The sequence below is a fragment of the Rhinatrema bivittatum genome, chromosome 3, assembly GCF_901001135.1.
Source record: "Rhinatrema bivittatum chromosome 3, aRhiBiv1.1, whole genome shotgun sequence".
NCBI lineage: Eukaryota > Metazoa > Chordata > Amphibia > Gymnophiona > Rhinatrematidae > Rhinatrema > Rhinatrema bivittatum.
Window position 1 is genome coordinate 55,393,979 of NC_042617.1, and position 23,109 is coordinate 55,417,087.

At 41.8% G+C, this 23,109-nt stretch overlaps 1 protein-coding gene across 15 annotated transcripts in view; it reads right to left on the minus strand.

Annotated features, from left to right (window-relative positions):
- Positions 1–722: 722 nt before the first annotated feature.
- Positions 723–23,109, minus strand: part of RCOR3 (REST corepressor 3) — a 193,394-nt gene continuing 171,007 nt past the window's right edge. For 11 of the 15 annotated variants that reach the window (XM_029593275.1, XM_029593271.1, XM_029593272.1 and 8 more), the window contains 2 exons: positions 5,956–6,197; positions 723–5,565 (listed from right to left, as the gene is read on the minus strand). In XM_029593275.1, coding sequence (XP_029449135.1) covers positions 5,224–5,565; positions 5,956–6,197 — 584 coding nt within the window. In that variant the 3' untranslated portion in view covers positions 723–5,223. The remainder of the gene's footprint in view (positions 5,566–5,955; positions 6,198–23,109) is intronic. The other 4 variants (XM_029593280.1, XM_029593282.1, XM_029593281.1 and 1 more) reach the window with 1 other exon arrangement.

Below are 23,109 nucleotides of genomic sequence, written 5' to 3' on the forward strand. Positions count from 1 at the left end.
AATGCTTAAGATGTGAAAATGGGTCAACTCTTATGGAGGAGTTATGCAATGTTATATTACACTTGTGGAGAAAGGCAGCACACACAACATTTATCAAATGCCTAGATTCTTTTTATATCTGCAGAAATGGGTTTGGCAAAGCGATTGTTATGAACTATACTAGTATGATTATAACTGGAAAAGAAACTATTTTAATTTTGTTAATTTTTCCATACCAGCAAGGGTGGCACATCTGTTATAGAATTACCGGTATGCATAATGCAAAAGCTGATAGTGGTACTGTTACCACAAAAATATCTGGACACCTTTGCTTGCTGGGAGTGGAAAGGAGGAGAAGGAAAGGGTAAAAGGGGGTGACTGATAACAATATGAGAATATGGTGCAACTGTAGTATTGTTCATTTAAAAAAAAAAAAAAAATTACTAACGGACAAGGGATCTCAGAAATGTCAAGGGGAAGGGAGTACAAAGAAATAATTTGTTTTCCAGAAAAATGTAGGAGGATGAGATAAGGATAAGAAATCAATGAAACACAGCATTCACACACACACACACACAAAAAGGATTATGTTTTTATACTGCAAATGCAGGCAATGTTCACTCCAAGAATGACTGCAAGCAGGCAGAACAGTTTGAGAAAATGCAGTTGTGTTTACAACAGGCACATGTATAATCTAGAAATAGCATGTCATATCGCCATGGGCAGAAGAACAACACACAAAAGCTTCTTTAAAACTTTAATCCTATGATCAAAGCAGCATAGTTATCATTCATCCAGGCAATAACACTACTTGAACAAAAACATGCCAACTAATATTTACAAAATCTGTACAGTGCACAGTTAAAAAATGACATTTCACTATATACATATTTAACAGTACTACAGTTAAACTTGTGTGCTACAACAATCACAGTATGGTTTTTAAAATTCAAAATACAGCACCTTCTCCCAGTTAAGGACATTTAACAAATGTAACAGACTTGCACTGCACAGTTTTATAGCGGTCATCTCTGGTCAACTGTACTGCAATAACCCACATACATTGAAATTCTATACCACAATCCTTCTTTCATGACAATAATTAGACAAGACAAAAATAAACTGAAGTTCACAGGCATTGGCCACTTGAACTGAACACCTTTAAAACAAATATTAAAGCTGCAGTACAGTATATCAGTTTTCAATTGTACTGCATTCTATTAAGACAAACATTGATGGTCTCACTCAAGTTTAAGACCAAATGCACAACAAATGTTTGTAAGATAACCACCATGCAGTTGCTTTCTGGAATCACTGTGACCATTTCAGTAAAGCAGGTGGGGTTAGGTCCATCGGAAGAGTTATGGGTAAGGAATCTTTTCAGTTTTCCACATTCCTTCTGTTTCAAGATTTCTTCAATGTCTTGCAGTTATTTGAAAATGGTACACAACTTTGGTCGCTGCACAAGCCACTGCAGCAAGCAGTCTTAATCACACTATTTTCTTCTAATCCAAACATTTAAGGGCTCTATCATGTACAAACTGAAAATCTTTGTATTAAGTAACTTGAATCCAGTTAATGGAAATAGTGTTTGTTTTTTCATAATGATGAAGCCATTAATGTTAGCTACATATTCACAGTAAAAATATACAGGAGGGTTCAATTTCAAAAATGCAGTGCCTCAAAAAAAAAGATGCATAAAGCTGACTGAAGCGGGCCTCTACTCCCTCTCCTTTGTACTAAGTTTACTGTATTTTGCTTCTTTCACTTCTGCTGGGCTCAGTTCACTGATTAGTGGTGTACATATATCATCCATGTCTTGATAGCCTTTGCTACCCTAAGGGAACATACACAAAACTAAGATGATGGAATAATCTTTTAGCAACATGTAAGGGTAAAGAACATGATTAAGAACAAACAGGCATCTTGTTCCATCTAGTGGATAAAAATTTAAGAGGGCGATAATCAGCATGACTTCTCCGGATAAGTACTGACTTTTGTGGCAGCGGTTGAATATCTTCTGGGGATCAGTGGCTGCCGTTAGAACTTATCCGGTTACATTTTTAGCTGAACAAGTTGTGAGCAGGGCGAGGGCATTCTGGGGAGGAGCTGAGTTAGCCAGATAACTTATACAGTGAACTCTGGTTGGCCTATACACCTGCCCTAAAGTTAGCCAGATAAACATATCCCCCTAACTTTAGGATAGCTAAATATATTGAATATACAGGCTAGGGTTAGCCAGAGAGTTTATCTGGCTAACTAGCTGAGCCTCACAGCAGCTCAGTATTTCCCTCTTAAAGAACATAAGGAAATTAACAATTTTGGAAAAGAGTATAATCAGCATTATATGGTGAATCTTATGGTATAGATTTTGGGGTACAGAAGCCATTGCCAAAAGTACCAATAGCAAATTAACAATGCTGAATCACTACAAATCAGCAGAGAGATGTAGACATCAGATTCAATTGTAACTGGATCCCCAGTTCAATATTCCAGAGGTTATAAAGATGGTTGATGAACATCCAATTCTAAATACACAAAGAATTATAAAAAGCTACGTTCTGAGATCTCACTGTCATGAATTGTGGTACGTGCAATTCTCCCCACAGACAAAACATGGGACTCAAAAGCAGTGAAAACAGAACATTTATCTTCACTACACATCTAACAAAGTAGATTAAAAAAAAAAAAGGGAGATGAGGGCAAATTGGCCAAGCCAATCTCTCTAGTTCTTTTTCTCTTCAGTTTTCTATCGCCTGGGTAATGAGTACAAATTCCCAGACTTAAGCCAATGGCTCCAAGATTTCTTCAGAAAACAAGTTTTTAATTTTTTTGATAGTTTAACTATACTACTAAATGATTTGGTGCTTAGCACAAGTTACCATATATAAGCATACAAAACAAACACTTGTTTCACGTATCTTCAGTGGCAGTTATTTAAATCAATGATTGACAAAATATCATTACCAACAGATACAATGGGTCCTAGATTTCTCTCATTCCATGCCTATAAAAAAAATCCTTAAGTCTCTAGACAGTACATTCAGGGTCCATACAATACTGCAAGTCCTATTCAATAAAGCTTTTTCCATAGGCACAGAATGGGGGGATAAAAAAACATTTTTTAATAAGGCGCAATGTGTACAAAAACAGCACTGGCCAGTTAGAGAGTATGCACATGTACCATGCGGCCTATAATTTCTGTACAATTAAAGTTGTTAATAAACAGGCCCCCAAGGGAAAAAGGATTCAATGACCTCGGAAGCTATTAGAGCAGTTGTGCATTCTACATTCTCAATTGCAGTCAAATCAAAGAAAAGGACTTACTCTGACCAAGTAATCCAAATAATTCTTACAGTCATGCTTTTAAAGAGATGGTAAATACAGTTAAGAATTTTTGAAGATTTAGACTTAAACTTGGCCACAGTGTATTTTTCCAATTTGTAACAATATTTCTCTGCATTATAGAATCTTTGTAAGTTATGATATCTTTTTGATTGGACCAACACTAAAAAATATACTACATGAGCTTTTGAGTTACAACTGAAGACATATCATCCCAAAAGCTCATGTACTAATCTTTGAATTTTCACATTGATCTAATAAACTGGTATTACAATCTATTAAGAATTCAGTTTTCTTAATGATAAATACAACTACTACAGCTCTATATTGTACCATATACTGAGTTCCTATTAGGAAAACAGTAAAAGCAAGGGGAGAATTTTAGAGCTACTGCAGAAGATGGCAGAAAAATAATAATGGGAGGTCAATACCTTAGTGAGATTGATTAGTTAAGAAATGCTCTTTAAAACAAAAAAAATGTTTTTAAAAATTCCCTCTCTTCCCTCCAACTCCACCCCCTCAAACAGGAAATCTATTCTAAGGGTTACTATGAATAAGGCAAGACATTTTAGTACTTTTTAGAGACATCTCTAGAAGGCACTGCTGGTTAATAGTTGCGATGACTATACTCGAGGCACTTTAATTTCACCAACTCAAAATCTATGAGGCTGAAATGATCCTTGAAGATGTACAATACTAAAATATGGAACGATACACCAAACTATTCTCGCCTTAGTGGTAATACCATACCCCTGCAGGACTGATGAAAGCCATGTGCTCTGCAGCAAGTCCCTGACAGGGTCTACAGGCAGTTAGGAGCAAGCGGGAAGCATGGTACTTGAAAGCAAGCCCCAAGATCTTACAGAAACTAGTATTTTAAAATGAATGTTGTCTGCTTTGAGCTGACGAAAGCTGAAATCCTGTTCAAGTGAATTGCTCTTATAATAGCATCGTATATAGCAGCATGGGAATAGATTCCCTGACATTCACCAATGGCATTTCAAAAGTTACTTGTCATGGATTTTGTATTGTAAATCCAGACTCCCACTGTGACACAACTAAACAGGAATGTACTCAAATAGCCCAATTCAGACTTTGGGCTCTGGTATGCACACTTCACAGATGAAATGCACAACCAGAAAGGCTGAACAGTTGGACTGGATGATTTCCGAAATGTAAATCTTTATGCAGGTAATCCTAGAGTCCAAGCTTTGAACTGGGCCTCCAATAGACTATAATGTGCACAAAACATGGAAGGAAATAACGCAAAATAAACTTACTGTTAGTTGGGCAATAAAGTTAGAGATGAACCTGATTTTGCTTCAGAGCAGTATTTCAAGAAAATTGTTTTAAAATGGTAAAAAGTTAAGTCTTGGTAATATTGAAGTAGGAAGACCAGCAAAATCGAAGGGAAAGTTATATAAACCTAAGTGTGTGATGTGCTTTTTATACTTAATATATGCTAAAATTCTGACATGCATTTACTTGCATTTGTTCTTCTAATCCTAGTTTAGGAAAATATGAAAACTAATTTTAAGGCGGCTCAGAAGTTACTACAGCTCCCAATTTAGTATAAAGAATTTCATGGATATATAGTACAAATAACTGTCAACACACTGAAATGTACTTTAGACAAGTTTAGCCATTTAATTGATAGGAATATAAAAAGAGGGCTACATTATACTCATATTTTAGTCTGGTGTACAGAAAATCTATTTTAAACAATTGATAATCTAAGTGACTCCACTGTAATAGTTGATGACCTGCTGTGTGTATCTTAACTTTTCTTCATTATCTTTGAAGAACCATACAGCTTCTTTCCTTGCTTTCATTATCTTAGTCAGAAGATAATGTTTGCAGTTTTGTTTTGTAATTACTATAATTCTGCACATTCTTATTTCAGTGCAGAGAAGTTGATTCAGTCTGAATTCCAATGAGTGATGGCGGCTGTTGACCACTCACTGTGGTCAATGCTGGCCTTGGATTTAGACGAGGAGGAATGGAACTAGCTGGGCGGATGAGAGGTGGTGGGGGCTGATTTAGAGTGGGTCTTGGCTGAATGAATCGAGCTTGCTGTTGAAGTGGTGGAGGCTGACGGTGGAGAGCTGGCGCAGCAGGGAGTGTTGGACGAAGCAGTGGAGGCGGCTGGTTCAGAGTTGCTACTGGTGTTGACGACGCTGGAGTGGATGCTTGCACAGGAGTTGCAGGGCCCAGAGACGGAGTGGCTTGAATGGTTTGTGCCTGCATTAAAAAAAAAAAAAACAAAATAGTAATTTTCAAGAGACGTCATCGATAAGGGAAGTATTTACTTTGGAATATCAATATGTCCTATTTTGTATAAAACAGAAAATCATCATATTAAATGTGAAAAACATAGCTTTCACAAGCATTTTACTTACTAAATACAGACAAAAATAAGAGTTTTATGATGGAATAGAGTCCATTTCAGTACAGATTTCTTTACAAATCCTTAGAATCTTAATTCAATTGTAAAATTCACAATTGTGATGATAAATGTACTATCATCATTGTACTGATTAAGTTATTCACACACCAAATTAACTTGGCAGCCCACTGAATGAAATACTGTTCTTCAGCTCATGTCACCTGAGATCTAGTACACAAACACACCTCATCTTCTTCATCAGTGCTTTTTCCTGACGGCACATTAGAAGCATTTTTTGAGTCCTCCCCTAAAGTAGAAGAATCACCATTAGAAGCCTGGGTTCCTTGTTCTGCTTCCCACTCCTGTAATACCTCCTCTAAGTTAAACCGGCGCTTGTAGTTTACAAAGAAGTTCTTCACTTGACCAACAGTCTTGTTGCCAATTACATCTGCAATAGCTTGAAAATCTTTACCATATTTGCGGACACCTGGAAGGCAAAGTAAATAATACACCTAAGAAGGATTAATCAATAAGCTCTAGGTGCGTTAACAAACATGCGTGTGTGTGCACCTTTACATTAAAAAAAAAAAAAAAAAAAAAAACTCCGGAAAAGGGGAGAATAAAAAAAAAACTTGTAGTCCACTAAAATGTTGCTGGTTTGGCACTGCCAAACAGGTCTGGTTTTCAGGACATCCACAATGAATATGCATGAAGTATATTAGCATGCTCTGCCTCCATTGTACGCAAATATATATCTCATGCATATTCCTCATGGATACTCTGAAAACCAGATCTGTTTGTGATACTCCAGGACCGGCTGGAGTTCTCTACTCCTGCTTTAGTGTTTATTTGTTCTAGCCCAAAGTTCTCATTTTCCTCGATTTTTTTTTAGCAATTTTCTGGTTGCAACTGCCTTCTCATTCTTCCGTGTTGCTGTGGACGGAAGAACATTTCACTGTGATATGTACTGTATTAGATTTATCATGAATCAAAGTATGGTTAAGGTACATTGCATAGTTGGCACTACACTTTCAGAAAGCAGAGTTGCTTACCTGTAACAGGTGTTCTCCCGTGACAACAGTATGTTAGTCCTCACATATGAGTGACATCATCAGATGAAGGCTTTCACAGAACACTTTTGTCAAAGTTTCTAGATCTTTGACTGGCACACTGAGCATGCCCAGCATGCCATTAGCCCTGCAGCCAGCAGGGGTCCCCCTTCAGTCTCGTTTGTAGCAAAAGTATGAGTGAAAAATAAAATAATAAAACGTAAGCAAACCCAACTCCGCGGGATGGTGGGTGGGTTTCGTGAGGACTAACATCCTGCTGTCCTGGGAGAACACCTGTTACAGGTAAGCAACTCTGCTTTCTCCCAGGACAAGCAGGATGGTAGTCCTCACAAGCTACAGGCTGAGTCATAAGTATGAGACCAAGCAGCACTGAATATGTGCAATAGGCACAACAACTGGGGTGCTGTTAGCAAGGATGAGGCAGCCTGAATTCACAGCAGGTCTAGATAGGACGAGTTGGGTTCCTACACTGGAAACCAATTTCTTAGGACAGACTGGCCAAAGACGGAATCCTGTCACCCAGCCTTGTCCAGGTAGTAGTGAACTGCGAAGGTGTAGAGAGAGCTCCATGTCGCAGCTCTGCAAATGTCAGCAATCGGTACAGAACAGTAGTGTGCAACTGATATTGCCATTGCTCTGACTTTCACTCGTCCCTACAGTGGAAGGCCTGCTTGCTGGTAACAGAATGTGATGCAGTCTACCAACCAGTTTGACAGTGTTTGCTTGCCCACTGCATTCCCAAGTTTGTTCTTATCAAAAGATACAAACAGTTGAGTGGACTTCCTGTGGGCTATAGTGCGATCTAAGTAAAACGCAAGAGCACACTTACAGTCCAAGGTGTGGAGAGCTCGCTCACCTGGATGAGCGTGAGGTCTTGGAAAGAAAGTGGGCAAGACTAGGGACTGATTTAAATGGAAATCAGTTACCACCTTAGGAAGGAATTTAGGGTGAGTGCGGAGAACCACCCGGTCATGGAGGAACCTTGTGTAGGGTGAGTAGGTCACAAGGGCCTGTAACTCACTTACACTGCGAGCAGACGTGATGGCTACTAGGAAAAGTACTTTCCATGTAAGGTATCTTGAGTTCGCAGGAGTGCAAGGGCTCAAAGAGAGTGTGCATGAGCCGTGCAAGGACAACATTGAGGTCCCATGCCACAACCAGTGGTCGTAGAAGAGGCTTAAGCTGTAATAAGCCTCTCATGAAGCAACTCACCAGGGGTTGAGCATTTATTGTGGCATCCCCTATTCCCTAATAGTAAGCAGAAATGGCACTAAGGTGCACTCAGATAGATGATGTCTGGAGACCAGATTCTGATAGGTGCAAGAGATAGTCCAATAGCTTGGATGTGGGGCAAGAAAAAGGATAAAAGCCCTTCTGCATGCACCACAAGGTAAATCTCTTCCATTTAGAGCGGTAAGATTTCCGCGTGGAAGGCTTTCGTGAAGCTACAAGGACTTGAGAGACGCCACTAGAACGATTGAGTGGTTGAAGAATCAACCTTTCAACATCCAGGCTGTCAGAGACAGGGTCTGGAAGTTCGGGTGGCGTAGCTTGCCGTGATTCTGTGTGATGAGGTTGGGTACTGTGCCCAGGCGAATGAGTTCCTGGACAGAGAGGTCGCGAAGTATGGGGAACCATACTTGGCGTGGCCAATATGGGGCTATGAGTATCATGAAGCCTCGGTCCTGTTGTAGCTTCACAAGAGTCTTGGCTATCAGTGGAATCGGAGGATACACGTATAGCAGACCTATGTTCCAGGGACGGGCGAAGGCATCCCTGGCTGGTGCATGCCGGTCCCTGTGCAGGGAGCAGAATTCTTCCACTTTGTGGTTCTGACTGGATGCAAAGAGGTCGATGGTCAGATGATCCTATCAATGGAAGAGTCTGCTCGCAACTGAGGGATCCAAAGACCATTCGTGGGGCTGGAAACGTCGGCTGAGGCGGTCTGTCAGTGCATTCTGAGTGCCCGCTAGATAGGTGGCTTGCAGAAGAATGGAATATGACAGGGCCCAGGCCCAAATCAGCACCGCCTCCTGGCAAAGCAGATAAGAGCCCGTGGCCCCCTGTTTGTTCAGGTACCACACTGCAACTTGTTTGACTGTTTGAATCAGGACAACTTTGTTGGAGAGGTAATCCAGAAATGTCTAAAAGGCGTACCGCATCCCTCGAAGCTCCAGAAAGTTGATTTGCTGGGTCGCTTCGGCTTTTGTCCAAGTCCCATGAGTTTGAAGGCCTTGGACGTGGGGTCCCCAACCTAGGTTGGAGGCGTTCGTAGTTAAGGTCACCTGAGGAGCCGGTTGCTGGAAAGGAAGACCCACTTGTAAGTTGGCTTTGTGTGTCCACCAGTCAAGGGATAGACGAAGCTGGCTGGTTATGTGTACCAGGGACGACAGCGGCTGAGTAGCTTGTCGCTACTGGGATTTCAGAGTCCACTGGGTCACTCTCATGGCCAGGCGTGCCATAGGGGTGATATGGACTGTTGATGCCATGTGGCCGAGCAACCTGAGTAGCTGGCCAGCTGAGGCTCTTTTTCGACGGCGGATAGAGCTGGCAAGGTTGGACAGCGTAATCGCACAGTCGTTGGGTAAGAATGCTCTGGACAGTGTCGTGTCTAGGTCTGCTCCTATAAAGGAGAGAAGATGAGACGGTGTCAGTTGGGATTTGGGGTAATTTATTAGAAATCCCAATGAGTTTAGAAGCCTTATGGTGAGACCGAGAGAGTTGAGGGCTCCTTGTTTTGACTGGCTTTTTATGAGCCAGTCGTCCAGGTATGGAAAAACATATACGCCTCTGCTGTGGAACTGCGCAGCCACAACTGCCAGGCACTTCATAAAGACTCGAGGCACCGAGGCTGAATGGTAGTAATTTGTATTGATAGTGACTGCGGCCCACCACAAATCGCAGATATTTGCGATGAGGCGGGAATATCGCAATTTGAGCGTATGCGTCTTGCAGGTCCAGAGAGCAGAGCCAATCCCCTTGTTGAAGTAGAGGAAGCATGGTGCCCAGGGATACCATCCTGAACCGTTCCTTGTGAAGAAATGTATTCAAGGCACGGAGGTCCAGAATAGGCCAGAGGCCGCTGGTCTTTTTTGGAATTAGGAAATATCTGGGGTAGAACCCTTTTCCCTGCTGATTCGGTGGAACCGGTTCAGAAGGGTTGAGGGCTCTGACTCGAGTTTCCCTGTGTGGTCGTCCCAGCTCCAGGATGGAATGGGTGGGAAGGCCGGGGGTGTTTTTGAAAAAGTTAGACAGTAACTGTGGGTTACGATGGACAGTACCCACTGGTCTGTGGTGATTGGATGCCAATTTGTTGCAAAGTGGCACAGGCGGCCCCCCCCCCCCCCCCCCACTGGAATATGGCTGCTGCTCTCTGAAAAAGAGTCAAAATCCAGACGCGGGGCCAGCTTGTGGAGCTGGCTGTGGTGAGATGTTCTAGTTTGGTGCGCATGTCCAATCTGAGGTGCCTGAGCCGGTCGTGTATGGGATGCAGGAGGGTAATATCTGCGTGGCCTGTATAATTGTTTCTTGGGATCTTTATGCATGGCCCTGCGGGCTACAGAGGGAACATCTGGGGAGACAGTTGACAACTGGCGCAGGGTCTCATGATGGTCCTTTAACTGGGCCACTGCGTCCTGGATCTTATCTCCGAACAGGTTGTCTCCGGTACAGGGTAGATCTGCCAGTTTGTCCTGCACTTCCGGGAGTAGGTCTGAGGCCTTAAGCCAGGCCCAGCGTCTAGCACGGATGCCTGCTGAGACTCTGGATGCTGTTTCAAAAAGAGTCGTAGGCAGCTCTGACTTCATGTTTACCTGCCTCCATTCCTTTTTGTAGGATGGAGAACAAGGCTTCTTGTTGCTGAGATAATGTCTCCGCAATCTCCTGGACTTGTTTCCAGAGATTTCTATTATACTGGTTCATGTATAGTTAATATGCTGCAATTCGCAATATCAACGTGAACCCTTGGAAAATTCTTCATCCCAACGCATCCAATACTTTCTGTTCCTTACCGGGAGGAGCAGAGAAATGTGGACATGATCGTTTAGCCTTTTTCTGAGTTGATTCCACAACTACAGGGTAGTGGGGGCAGCTGGCTTTTCTGAAAACCTGGGGCTTGTTGAACCAGGTAGGAAGCATTTGTCTTTTTATTGACTGGGGGTATGGTACCTGGATGTTCCCACAGGCGGTGCATGAGGTCCAAAAGAAATTCATGTACCGGTATTGCCATTATTTCTTTTGGAGTATCTACAAATTGTAAGACCTCCGATAAAGCAGTATGTTTTGAAGCAAACAAATGCTCCATTTTGTCTCCAGGCAAGCACGATGGCCTTTGGGGGTCATTTGTGCACAACTAGGGCATCGACGAACGTCCTGTGAGGGGCCTAAGCACAAAACACAGACTTCATGTGGGTCCGTTATGGACATGGTCCTCGGACACTCGGGGCATTTCCTAAACCTGGTTGCCATGTTAAAATTTGGCGGGTGCGCGGTCGGTGACCACCAGGAACCGACCGCAAGTACCGGAAAAAACACTTAGGAGGGAACTGAGTGCGATGGAGGACCCCAATGAGGGATTTAAGAAGATAAACTTCAAATAGTTCCGTGAGGAAAGTTGTGAGAAATTTCTCACAGAGCTCCTAAACCACGAGGCAATTGCTGCGTGGAAAAAAAGAGACTGAAGGGGGACCCCTGCTAGCTGCAGGATTAGTGGCATGCTGGGCACGCTCATTGTGCCAGTCAAAGTTCTAGAAGTGTTCCGTGACAGGGCTCCATCTGATGATGTCACCCATATGTGAGGACTACCATCCTGCTTGTCCTGGGAGAAATGTTTATCTACACAATATGGAAGTAATTTTCAAAGGAGTTACACATGTAAATGTTCCGCATGTAAACTAACAATTTTTAAAAGCTCATTTACATGCCGAAGTGCATTTACGCATGTAAAACATGTATAATTCAATAGCACATATTTTAGCAGTTTTCAAAAGCCCACTTAACACACACGGGGTAAATTTTCAAACCTTTACGTGCGTGGCCGGGCTTACGCACACCGGGCCAATTTTCAGAGGCCCGGCCACACACGTAAGTCCCGGGGCCTCGGGGAGGGGGCATGGCATGGCTAGAGGCGCCCGACATCGCAGCCATTTGGGGGATCGTGTGCCACAGGGTGCTGGCACACGCAAATTGCTCCTGCCCCGAGGCAGGAGCAAATGGTAAAACAAGGATTTGGGGGGGGGGGGGGTTAGGCTAGGGTTAGGGGGCAGGAAGGTTAGGGGAAGGGTTAGGTAGGTTAGTAGAGGGGATAGCGATGTTCCCTCCCAGGCCGCTTCTAAATTGGAGCGGACTGGGAGGGAACCGCGGAAGGCTGTGGGCATCGATGCGCACAGGTTGCACAAAAGTGCACCCCCTTGCGTGCGCCGACCCCCAATTTTATAACATGGGTGTACTGGCGCGTGCATGTTATAAAATCGCATGTCCATGTGCACACGCTGGGTAGCGTGCGCACGTGGACGAACGCGCACAAGTTTTTAAAATCTACCTCATAATGTATATTTACATGTGTAAAACCCAGTTTTAAATGCGTAAATCCTTTTGAAAATTACCCCATGGTGGTAATTTTCTAAAGGTTTTATGCACATAAATGGGCTTTTGAGAATTGCTATGATATATGCTGTTTTTACGCGTGTAAATCCTTTTGGAAATTTCCTCCAATGTCTTTCTTCAGTCTTTTCTCTCTTCTCTCCTCGTCAGCCTCTCTTTTTTCTTCTACCTCCTTCCTTAGTTGTTTTCCATTGTCTAGCTTCTTTCCCTTCTTATCGTCTTTCCTCCTGTAGACTTTGCCTCTACTCTCTCTCTCTCCCATTTCCCAAAACTGAATTATTTTTCCTAGAAAGATAAATACTGTCAGATAAGGACCACTTCATCTACCCATCTTTACCACCTTACTGTTCTACCATGGACTCTAATCAATGGATTTTCTTGTATAAGCTATAGTCTCTCTTCCTCTGTAGAATGAATAGTCTAGTTTTAATTTACTTAATCTTCCAGCAAAATATCTCACTTTGAGTTGTTTTGATAATTTTAGTCTATACACTCATCCTGCAGTTTACCTAAATTTCTTCTAGTTTTAGTTTTTAGCAGATTATATATACACAATACTTTTGTAAAAGAATGGTTAAGGAGGTATCTTGTGATTAAATTACTTTTTCAATTAGTCGATAGACTTTTAAAAAAAAAAAAGTATTTACAATGGTCTTGAAAATTAAGCTAAAAATCTTTACAAAAAAATATTTGATAAATACAAAGGACAGATGAAAACAATGTTTATAGGCAGCTTGAGAAAAGGGAACTTGCTTGTTTTTCTTTATATTTCGCTATACACTCATCATGGTGAACCAAAGTAATGATTCATATTATTCAAAGTTTTATGAAAATTAAAATCCAAAAGGTAAACATGCAACATCCCACTGAAACACCTTCAAGTCCAAATAAAATACTATGATATTTTCAGGAGGTGCAAATATGTCAAGACACTTCTTTAAAAAAAAAAAAAAAAAGCAAAACAACAACCAAAAAACACCTCTAAGATAATGTTCTGATCTAGCCTGAAGGGCCTCCTTCAGAACTCATGAGCCACCTTTCATTGTCATGGCAATAAAAAAACATAACAAAGATAATACAGAAGAAATCTATGCTCCACAATACTCCATCACTATAAAAAAGTAGGCACCTGTACCAGGTGTTGCATAACCTTTGCCTCCCCAGTTGCAGTAGCAACCAGAAATATGATAGAAACATGCAATATACCATTTTAATCAGCAATCAAAATGGAATTAAACATATAGGGCCAGATTTTCAAAGGGTTACGCGCGCCGGGCCTAAAGCCCCGGGACACGTGTAAGTCCCTGGGGCTTTACTAAAGGGGCAATCCGGGGGCGAGGCCAAAGGTCTCCGACCACAGCAGCCATTGACGCTGTGTTGGAGGATCGCGTGCTGGCAGGCTGCCAGCGCGCACAAAAAAGTAAGACAAAGGTCGGGGGGGGTTAGAGTAGGGCTGGGCGGGGGGAGATTAAGGGAAGGGGTGGGAAGGTCAGGCTAGGGGGAAGAGAACAGGAGAAGGCAGCGCGGCTCAGCATACGCAAGGTGCACAATTGTGCACCCCATTGCATGTGCCGACCCCGGATTTTATAACATGCATGCGCCTGCGCGCATGTTATAAAAATCGGGCATACATGTTTGCGCGCTGCGTAGCACGCGCACATATAAGCCCGCGCACAGCCTTTTAAAATCTATCCCATAATTTATAGTTGGTGTGCCCACCATTAGCTTGCAAAATGGCTTTAAAATGAGTGGGGTATGAACACAAATTTTGAAATGTGTATCATTTTCCAAATTTAATAAGACCAATCCCAAATTTCAATGCAAAATTTTGGTGGAATAACGTCCGTGACATTCTTTTAATTATTTTAGCTGTTAAATCTTTTATGACTGATTATAATTTCATCGCTTTTATATATTTATTGAAATGTTAACCTCTGTGAAGGCTATGCTGAGACAACAGTATATAAATGACAAATAAAACTTAAACCTTACTTTTCTTCAACATTAAACTCTACACCTCATCCTTAATAATGACACCTATTTTTTCAGCAGCATTCAAGTCTGGAGAGTTCCCTGGGCAAACATCATTACCCCAAAAATCAATGCCATTTTCTTTAAGCAGCTATTGCATGGCGTTTATCATGGACAAAAGTAGCTTTGCCTACTACAAAATGTTTTCCGGATCACTCAAAAATGGGATAACATTTTCGGCTAAAATCATATTCGGAAAATAGGCACCATCCCAAGATTCCCCATGTTCTTTGATTACCCACATTTTCTTTACTGTGAACATGAAAGATCAATGCAAGTAGAGTTTCTAACAATTAGGCGATAATGTTCCTCATTGCTAATTTCATTCAAAGTTTTTGACCAAACTTGATCATTTTGAAAATTTGATTTTCGAATTGATCAAATGAAAAATTCATTGGAAGGCGCTAAATGAAGTAAATCCTCTTCATCCCTATTTCGTAACCAATTTGCCAGCTAGAGCCTGTCTTGGATATGGGTTTCGGTTTTCAATGGTTTCGAAATAACACAAAACACCTGGATATCAGCCCTGACTCAATGATAAACTGTTCCTCTATCAACTTTTTTCCACCTCTCATCAAAAATCATTCATGCCACCTGGTAACAGCTTTTTTTCTGCTTGTTGCTGGAATGTTCAATAATTTTTTTGATTTCTTGAGACAATTTTAGCAACTATTACCAAATTCCATAAAACACTCGTCAGCAGTCTTGCTCCATGTCCTCTGAATCCAGCTTTTACATCAACCTAATTTTTTGGCAATACACTTTTTCGTAATAAAGATTGCACCAACATCACATGCCTCTTGAAATGCAATACACTTAGGGGTAGATTTTAAAAAAATGCGCATTTGCGTACTTTTGTTGGCGCACCAGTCACAAACAAAAGTATGCTGGATTTTAGTAGGTACGCGCGTAGCTGCTAAAATTCAGGATCGGCGCGCGCAAGGCTGCCAATTTTGGGCAGCCGGTACGCCTCCCGGAGGGAGGCCGTTGGCGCACCGAGACGCAACCCGGGGGCGGTTCCGGAGGGCGTGGCCATGCCCCCGGACCGCCCCTGGCCGAAACCACGCCCCCAAGCCCGCCCCCAAAACACCACATCCCGCCCCCAAAACGCTGCGTTGATCGGCCCCGCCCCGACACGCCCCCGACAAAAAAGCCCGGGACTTACGCGAGTCCCGGGGCTCTGCGCGTGCCGGTAGGCCTATGGAAAATAGGCGCGCCGGCACGCAAGGCCCTGCTCGCGTAAATCCGCCCGGATTTACGCGAGCAGGGCTTTTAAAATCCGCCCCTCAATATGGTCAATCTGATGCTGTTTTTCGCTATCATATGAAAATAAATAATACATTTAAGTATTGCGTAAGGTACTGTTAAATTCCAAATTGAATGGCCTACAAAATGGTACAAAAATTATATTAGTGAGATAATCCAGTGGGGTCCTGGGGGAGGAAATATTTATGCAAAACCTGGTATATAAGTATAGGCATAAAGGTATTTTATGCCTTTAAATAAGAGCTGGAGAAACAGTTGAAAAAGAAAAATGTTATGCATTTAAACTATAAAACATAAGAATAGCATGCCTTGGATGCATTGTGAGATGTGCATTTCTCCACTTAAAAATGAGAAATGCAAACTTCTGTTTGTTTTTTTAAGTTATACGAAACATTTTATTTTGTAAAAAGATGTTGACAGTTTGTGAAGAGCATCAACTTCCTATAATTTAATAAATATACGCCCAGATTTTCAAAGGCTTGTGCGCCGTTATAAAATTGGCGCGTCCATAGATGGGCGTGCATTTCTTTTAAAATCGACCCCATAGTCCAGATGCACTAGACTCCTAAGCAAGCTGAACAATCCGGGGATGGATCTCAAAGTAGTAAACTGGGCTAAAAACTGGTTGAACAGTAGGCAACAGAAGAGGACAACAAGGATCAGTCCTGGATCCAGTTTTAATGGATACTGCAGAAAACCTAGAAGGAAAGCCCCATCTTTTTTAGGATGATGGTAAGATCTGCAACAAGCTTGCAACTCAAGCAGGAGGAAGGGAAGAGGAGGAATCTAAAAAGATTAAGGTGCAATTGAGGGAGTTTGCATTATTTGCATTAAAGCTTAGCTGCTGACGTCATGTATATAGGGCACTTACAACTGGAGGCAAGAGATGGACTACTACTCAATAGAAGAGGGAACTGAAATGATCAAGTGGCAAAGTAGGGGAGAGCCTATGGAATATTAGGGTGCAAAGGGGCAACATAACTAGCAGAAATATATAGCAGCAGTAACATCTTCGTACAACTGGAGTATTATCTGCCAATTCTAGAGGCTGCAGATCCAGAGGAACGTTTACAAAACAGGGTGGAGTCTACACTTCAGACACTATGCAATAAGTGTTAACACCCAAATAGGTATCCGCTAAAAAAGAGGGAGGGAGGGAGGGAGGAAGGAAATACCTTAAAGCTACAAAATACACAAGAGGGGAGCATTTTTAATGTTCTAGAAGGAGCCATGGGACACAGCAAACTCTGGCGTAATGTTCAAAAACATGACTTTACATAAAGGGTGGTGGATTCAGGGAGCAGTCTTTGAAAGGAAATGGCAGGTACAAAATCTCTTAGAATTCACACAAACATGAGACAGAGGCAGAGAATCCTTAGTGGTAGGGAGGCAAGAGAGATGGAGAACAAAGGTTTGTGGTATTGTGCTAGGAAAGAAAAAGGAGAAGACTGGGTGGGCCTTGCAGTTTTTACCTGCAGTTATAGTTTGTTTTCCTAAATCTATTACAAGGGGAATTTTTAAACCTTGTATCTTCTGAATCATAAAATGGTGTTTGCAGGTGTTATATCTGAGTCTGTGTAGTTTCTGCTGTATCAGTACCTATGGTCAAAGCCCCTAATGTTCTGTGATTCTGGGCCAGTTGTGAAAAAAATATAGGGCTTTCCGTAGAATGGCAGCAAACTGCCTTCTTCTGACGTCTTTACTGCTGTTGTTGTTCTGACTTCTGACTCAGATGCCGGTCTGTGTCTTCCCCCGCATTCATCATCACTCAAAACTCTCCCTTCTCCCTTCTAGAGCTGAATAAGGAGCTTGGCTAATGTCTCCTTCCCTCCATTGCTGCCTGGGCCATACTAATGCAGCAGTAGTGGAGGAGGGAGCACTGGGCTCAATTAGTTGCACAAATGGGATGAGAAGGGGGTTGAATAGTACATGGAAGGGTTGGAAGGAAGGCGTGGAAAGCAGGGGTGAAAGATTAGAAGGAAAGGAATGGAATGAAAGGAACATAGGAGAAACTGGGATGGAGATAATGGAAGGAGGAGACCTGGATAGGAGGGAAACCGGTAGACCAAAAAGCAGAGAGAGGTAAGAGGAAAAGAAGAATCTATGGAAGGAAGGAATTGGAGAGAAGCTGAAGTAAAAGAGAAAGGAGAAATGCAAAGAAATAAAAAATTTAAAAGTTGAAATTGGGTAAGATACAGAACAAAAAAAATAATTCAAACAAAGGCCATGCGGAATGATGAACCCTGTGCTACAGAGGGATGAAGCAGGGGTCGGTCGGGCAATAGCCTGCAGTCGGCCGCACCACGGCAGTGCGGTTTCTCCTGCTGCGATGCAGCTGGATGCAGGCTATCGTGGGCATAACGCCACCGTAAAAGGTGGCGCTTAGCATAATTCCCTCCCTAACTCCGCCCCGACTCCTCTCCTCCCACTGTTTTAAATCTTACCGCCACGATAAGGCCCTTATCGCGGCTTGGAAAATAACCTCCAAAGTTTGAAAAGCTATTTGCTAAAAGAAAATACTTAAGCCTTATGAAAAATGTATGCAAATCTGATGTAAAATTAACCCACAGAAAAATATCCATTGGCCTTCCCTATAACTGCAGATCCTGTGCATAGTTTATGTGATGATTTTTCTGGGTTTATCAGGCATACAAATGTATATTTTCTTCACTTGAAAGATAGGAATGTTTGCCTTCCAAAGATATGAAATTGTTTGTGAAATTGGAGAATGTTGCAGAAAACAACAAACTTGTGACTGGTTAAGAACATAAGAACATGCCATACTGGGTCAGACCAAGGGTCCATCAAGCCCAGCATCCTGTTTCCAACAGTGGCCAATCCAGGCCATAAGAACCTGGCAAGTACCCAAAAACTAAGTCTATTCCATGTTACCGTTGCTAGTAATAGCAGTGGCTATTTTCTAAGTCAACTTAATTAATAGCTGGTAATGGACTTCTCCTCCAAGAACTTATCCAATCCTTTTTTAAACACAGCTATACTAACTGCACTAACCACATCCTCTGGCAACAAATTCCAGAGTTTAATTGTGCGTTGAGTAAAAAAGAACTTTCTCCGATTAGTTTTAAATGTGCCGCATGCTAACTTCATGGAATGCCCCCTAGTCTTTCTACTATCCGAAAGAGTAAATAACCGTTCTAGACCTCATGATTTTTAAACACCTCTATCATATCCCCCCTCAGCCGTCTCTTCTCCAAGCTGAAAAGTCCTAACCTCTTTAGTCTTTCCTCATAGGGGAACTGTTCCATTCCCCTTATCATTTTGGTAGCCCTTCTCTGTACCTTCTCCATCGCAATTATATCTTTTTTGAGATGCAGCGACCAGAATTGTACACAGTATTCAAAGTGCGGTCTCCCCATGGAGCGATACAGAGGCATTATGACATTTTCCATTTTATTCACCATTCCCTTTCTAATAATTCCCAACATTCTGTTCGCTTTTTTGACTGCCGCAGCACACTGAACCGACGATTTCAATGTGTTATCCACTATGACGCCTAGATCTCTTTCCTGGGTGGTAGCTCCTAATATGGAACCTAACATTGTGTAACTATAGCATGGGTTATTTTTCCTTATATGCATCACCTTGCACTTATCCACATTAAATTTCATCTGCCATTTTGATGCCCAATTTTCCAGTCTCACAAGGTCTTCCTGCAATTTATCACAATCTGCTTGTGATTTAACTACTCTGAACAATTTTGTATCATCTGCAAATTTGATTATCTCACCCGTCGTATTTCTTTCCAGATCATTTATAAATATATTGAAAAGTAAGGGTCCCAAAACAGATCCCTGAGGCACTCCACTGCCCACTCCCTTCCACTGAGAAAATTGTCCATTTACTCCTACTCTCTGTTTCCTGTCTTTTAGCCAGTTTGCAATCCACGAAAGGACATTGCCACCTATCCCATGACTTTTTACTTTTCCTAGAAGCCTCTCATGAGGAACTTTGTCAAACGCCTTCTGAAAATCCAAGTATACTACATCTACCGGTTCACCTTTGTCCACATGTTTATTAACTCCTTCAAAAAAGTGAAGATTTGTGAGGCAAGACTTGCCTTGGGTAAAGCCATGCTGACTTTTTTCCATTAAATCATGTCTTTCTATATGTTCTGTGATTTTGATGTTTAGAACACTTTCCACTATTTTTCCTGGCACTGAAGTCAGGCTAACCGGTCTGTAGTTTCCCAGATCGCCCCTGGAGCCCTTTTTAAATATTGGGGTTACATTAGCTATCCTCCAGTCTTCAGGTACAATGGATGATTTTAATGATAGGTTACAAATTTTTACTAATAGGTCTGAAATTTCATTTTTTAGTTCCTTCAGAACTCTGGGGTGTATACCATCTGGTCCAGGTGATTTACTACTCTTCAGTTTGTCAATCAGGTCTACCACATCTTCTAGGTTCACCGTGATTTGATTCAGTCCATCTGAATCATTACCCATGAAAACCTTCTCCAGTACGGGTACCTCCCCAACATCTTCTTCAGTAAACACCGAAGCAAAAAAATCATTTAATCTTTCCGCGATGGCCTTATCTTCTCTAAGTGCCCCTTTAACCCCTCGATCATCTAATGGTCCAACTGACTCCCTCACAGGCTTTCTGCTTCAGATATATTTTTAAAAGTTTTTACTGTGAGTTTTTGCCTATACGGCCAACTTCTTTTCAAATTCTCTCTTAGCCTGTCTTATCAATGTCTTACATTTAACTTGCCAATGTTTATGCTTTATCCTATTTTCTTCTGTTGGATCCTTCTTCCAATTTTTGAATGAAGATCTTTGGGCTAAAATAGCTTCTTTCACCTCCCCTTTTAACCATGCCGGTAATCGTTTTGCCTTCTTTCCACCTTTCTTAATGTGTGGAATACATCTGGACTGTGCTTCTAGAATGGTATTTTTTACTTTTGTAGCTGCTCCTTTCAGTTTTTTTCTAACAATTTTTCTCATTTTATCAAAGTTTCTCTTTTGAAAGTTTAGCACAAGAGCCATGGATTTGCATACTGTTCCTCTTCCAGTCATTAATTCAAATTTGATCATATTATGATCACTATTGCCAAGCGGCCCCACCACCGTTACCTCTCTCACCAAGTCCTGTGCTCCACTGAGAATTAGATCTAAAATTGCTCCCTCTCTCGTCGGTTCCTGAACCAATTGCTCCATAAAGCTATCATTTATTCCATCCAGGAACGTTATCTCTCTAGCGTGTCCCAATGATACATTTACCCAGTCAATATTGGGGTAATTGAAGTCTCCCATTATTACCGCACTACCAATTTGGTTAGCTTCCCTAATTTCTCTTAGCATTTCACTGTCCGTCTCACCATCTTGACCAGGTGGACGGTAGCATACTCCTATCACTATAGTCTTCCCCGACACACAAGGGATTTCTACCCATAAAGATTCAATTTTGCATTTAGTCTCATGCAGGATGTTTATCCTGTTGGACTCTATGCCATCCCGGACATAAAGCGCCACACTGCCTCCCGGGTGCTCCTCTCTGTCATTGCGATATAATTTGTACCCCGGTATAGCACTGTCCCATTGGTTATCCTCCTTCCACCATGTCTCTGAGATGCCAATTAAGTATACGTCATCATTCATTGCTATACATTCTAATTCTCCCATCTTACTTCTTAGACTTCTGGCATTAGCATACAAACATTTCAAAGTTTGTTTTTTGTTTGTATTTTCATTCTGCTTTTTAATTGATAGGGATAAGTTAGAATTTTTTAGTTCAGGTGAATTTTTAGTTACAGGCACTTACTTGGACTACTTTTCTTATTATTGGAACCTCACTGTCGAGATGCCCTAATTCTAATGCATCATTAGTATCCTTTGAAGATACCTCTCTCCGAACCATGCGCTGCTGAGCGACTGTCGGCTTTCCCCTTTGTTCTAGTTTAAAAGCTGCTTTATCTCCTTTTTGAAGGTTAGCACCAGCAGTCTGGTTCCATCCTGGTTAAGGTGGAGCCCATCCCTTCGGAAGAGACTCCCCCTTCCCCAAAAGGTTCCCCAGTTCCTAACAAAACTGAATCCCTCTTCCTTGCACCATCGTCTCATCCACAAATTGAAATTCCGGAGCTCTGCCTGCCTCTGGTGACCTGCTCGTGGAACAGGGAGCATTTCAGAGAATGCTACCCTGGAGGTTCTGGATTTAAGCTTTCTACCTAAGAGCCTGAATTTGGCTTCCAGAACCTCCCTCCCACATTTTCCTATGTCATTGGTGCCCACATGTACCACGACAGCCGGCTCCTCCCCAGCACTGTCTAAAATCCTATCTAGGTGACGCGTGAGATACACATGCTCATCTTTAAAAAAAAAAAAAAAAAGTCACAGCTTATATTGTTGCTGAAGCCTAACCTCATTCACCCTTTAGGGAGAATCTGACCAAAATTCAGAAAGCTTATTTTGGCAAAATAAGACTGCCACCAAAAGGAACAATCTCAAATTACCCAACTTCACAATACCCACTGAGTGTAAAGCATACCTTGAATGTACTGTAATTTGTATACTGTATGTTATTTCTATTCCAAACACAGGGAAAAAAAAGTTTTATAGTGGTAAAAACAATAATATGGAAGTAGTTGTAGATAACATTTCTCCAACCATACGTACACTGGGTGCCACTTACAAGGATGTTATAACAATCTTTTACATATGTGTGTTGAGACCCCATGAGGATCTCCACTAGTAAGTGGCCTAGTGTTAGGACTAGCTAAGTGTAGGCCATAACACTCCTACTGGAGCCTGCTGCAGGGGTAGGATCCTGCCTGCTTAAGAGAAGGTGACTCAAGGGCTTAGTGTGATTTTTTGTGTTGCAGTTTTGAGGAGAAGGATGATTTTTATTAGTTCCCTTATCTTTTCCCAGAATTGGCTATGGGAAATTAGAAAACCAGTTTCTGATCTGCATCCAGTGGTTAGATAATGGATCAGCGTTTTGAATTATTTTTGGCGAATGGGGTGACGTTTTATGTTTGTAAGGAAGTTTTGTTGCTCATCCTTCCTGCCCAAGAAAGGAATGAGGGAAGAAGACGATTTTGCTTTCCTTTCTGATATGATTTTTTTTTTTTATCTTCCAGCTCAAAAGATCAGAGTAACATGTGTGAAGAGATGTGGGAGTATAAAGGATTTTGTCTAGAGAAAGGAAGAGTGACTTGAAGCTCCTTACAGGAGTCTCTACCCTAAGGGACAAGATAGGGAGGTTTGGAGATTGACATCAAGCAGTGGGCCACAAGTATTTTGGAGTGGGAGCACCACCAGTGATAGGGGATCCATTCCACACCAAGCAGCCTAATTTTCTACTCACAGGAAGAAAGGAAACCCTGGGAAAATACTAAGGGACCACATATGTAGCTTATGTTTTGGACAGTAAGCTTTTTATTTTTAGGAACACCCTACTTGAGTGTCCAGT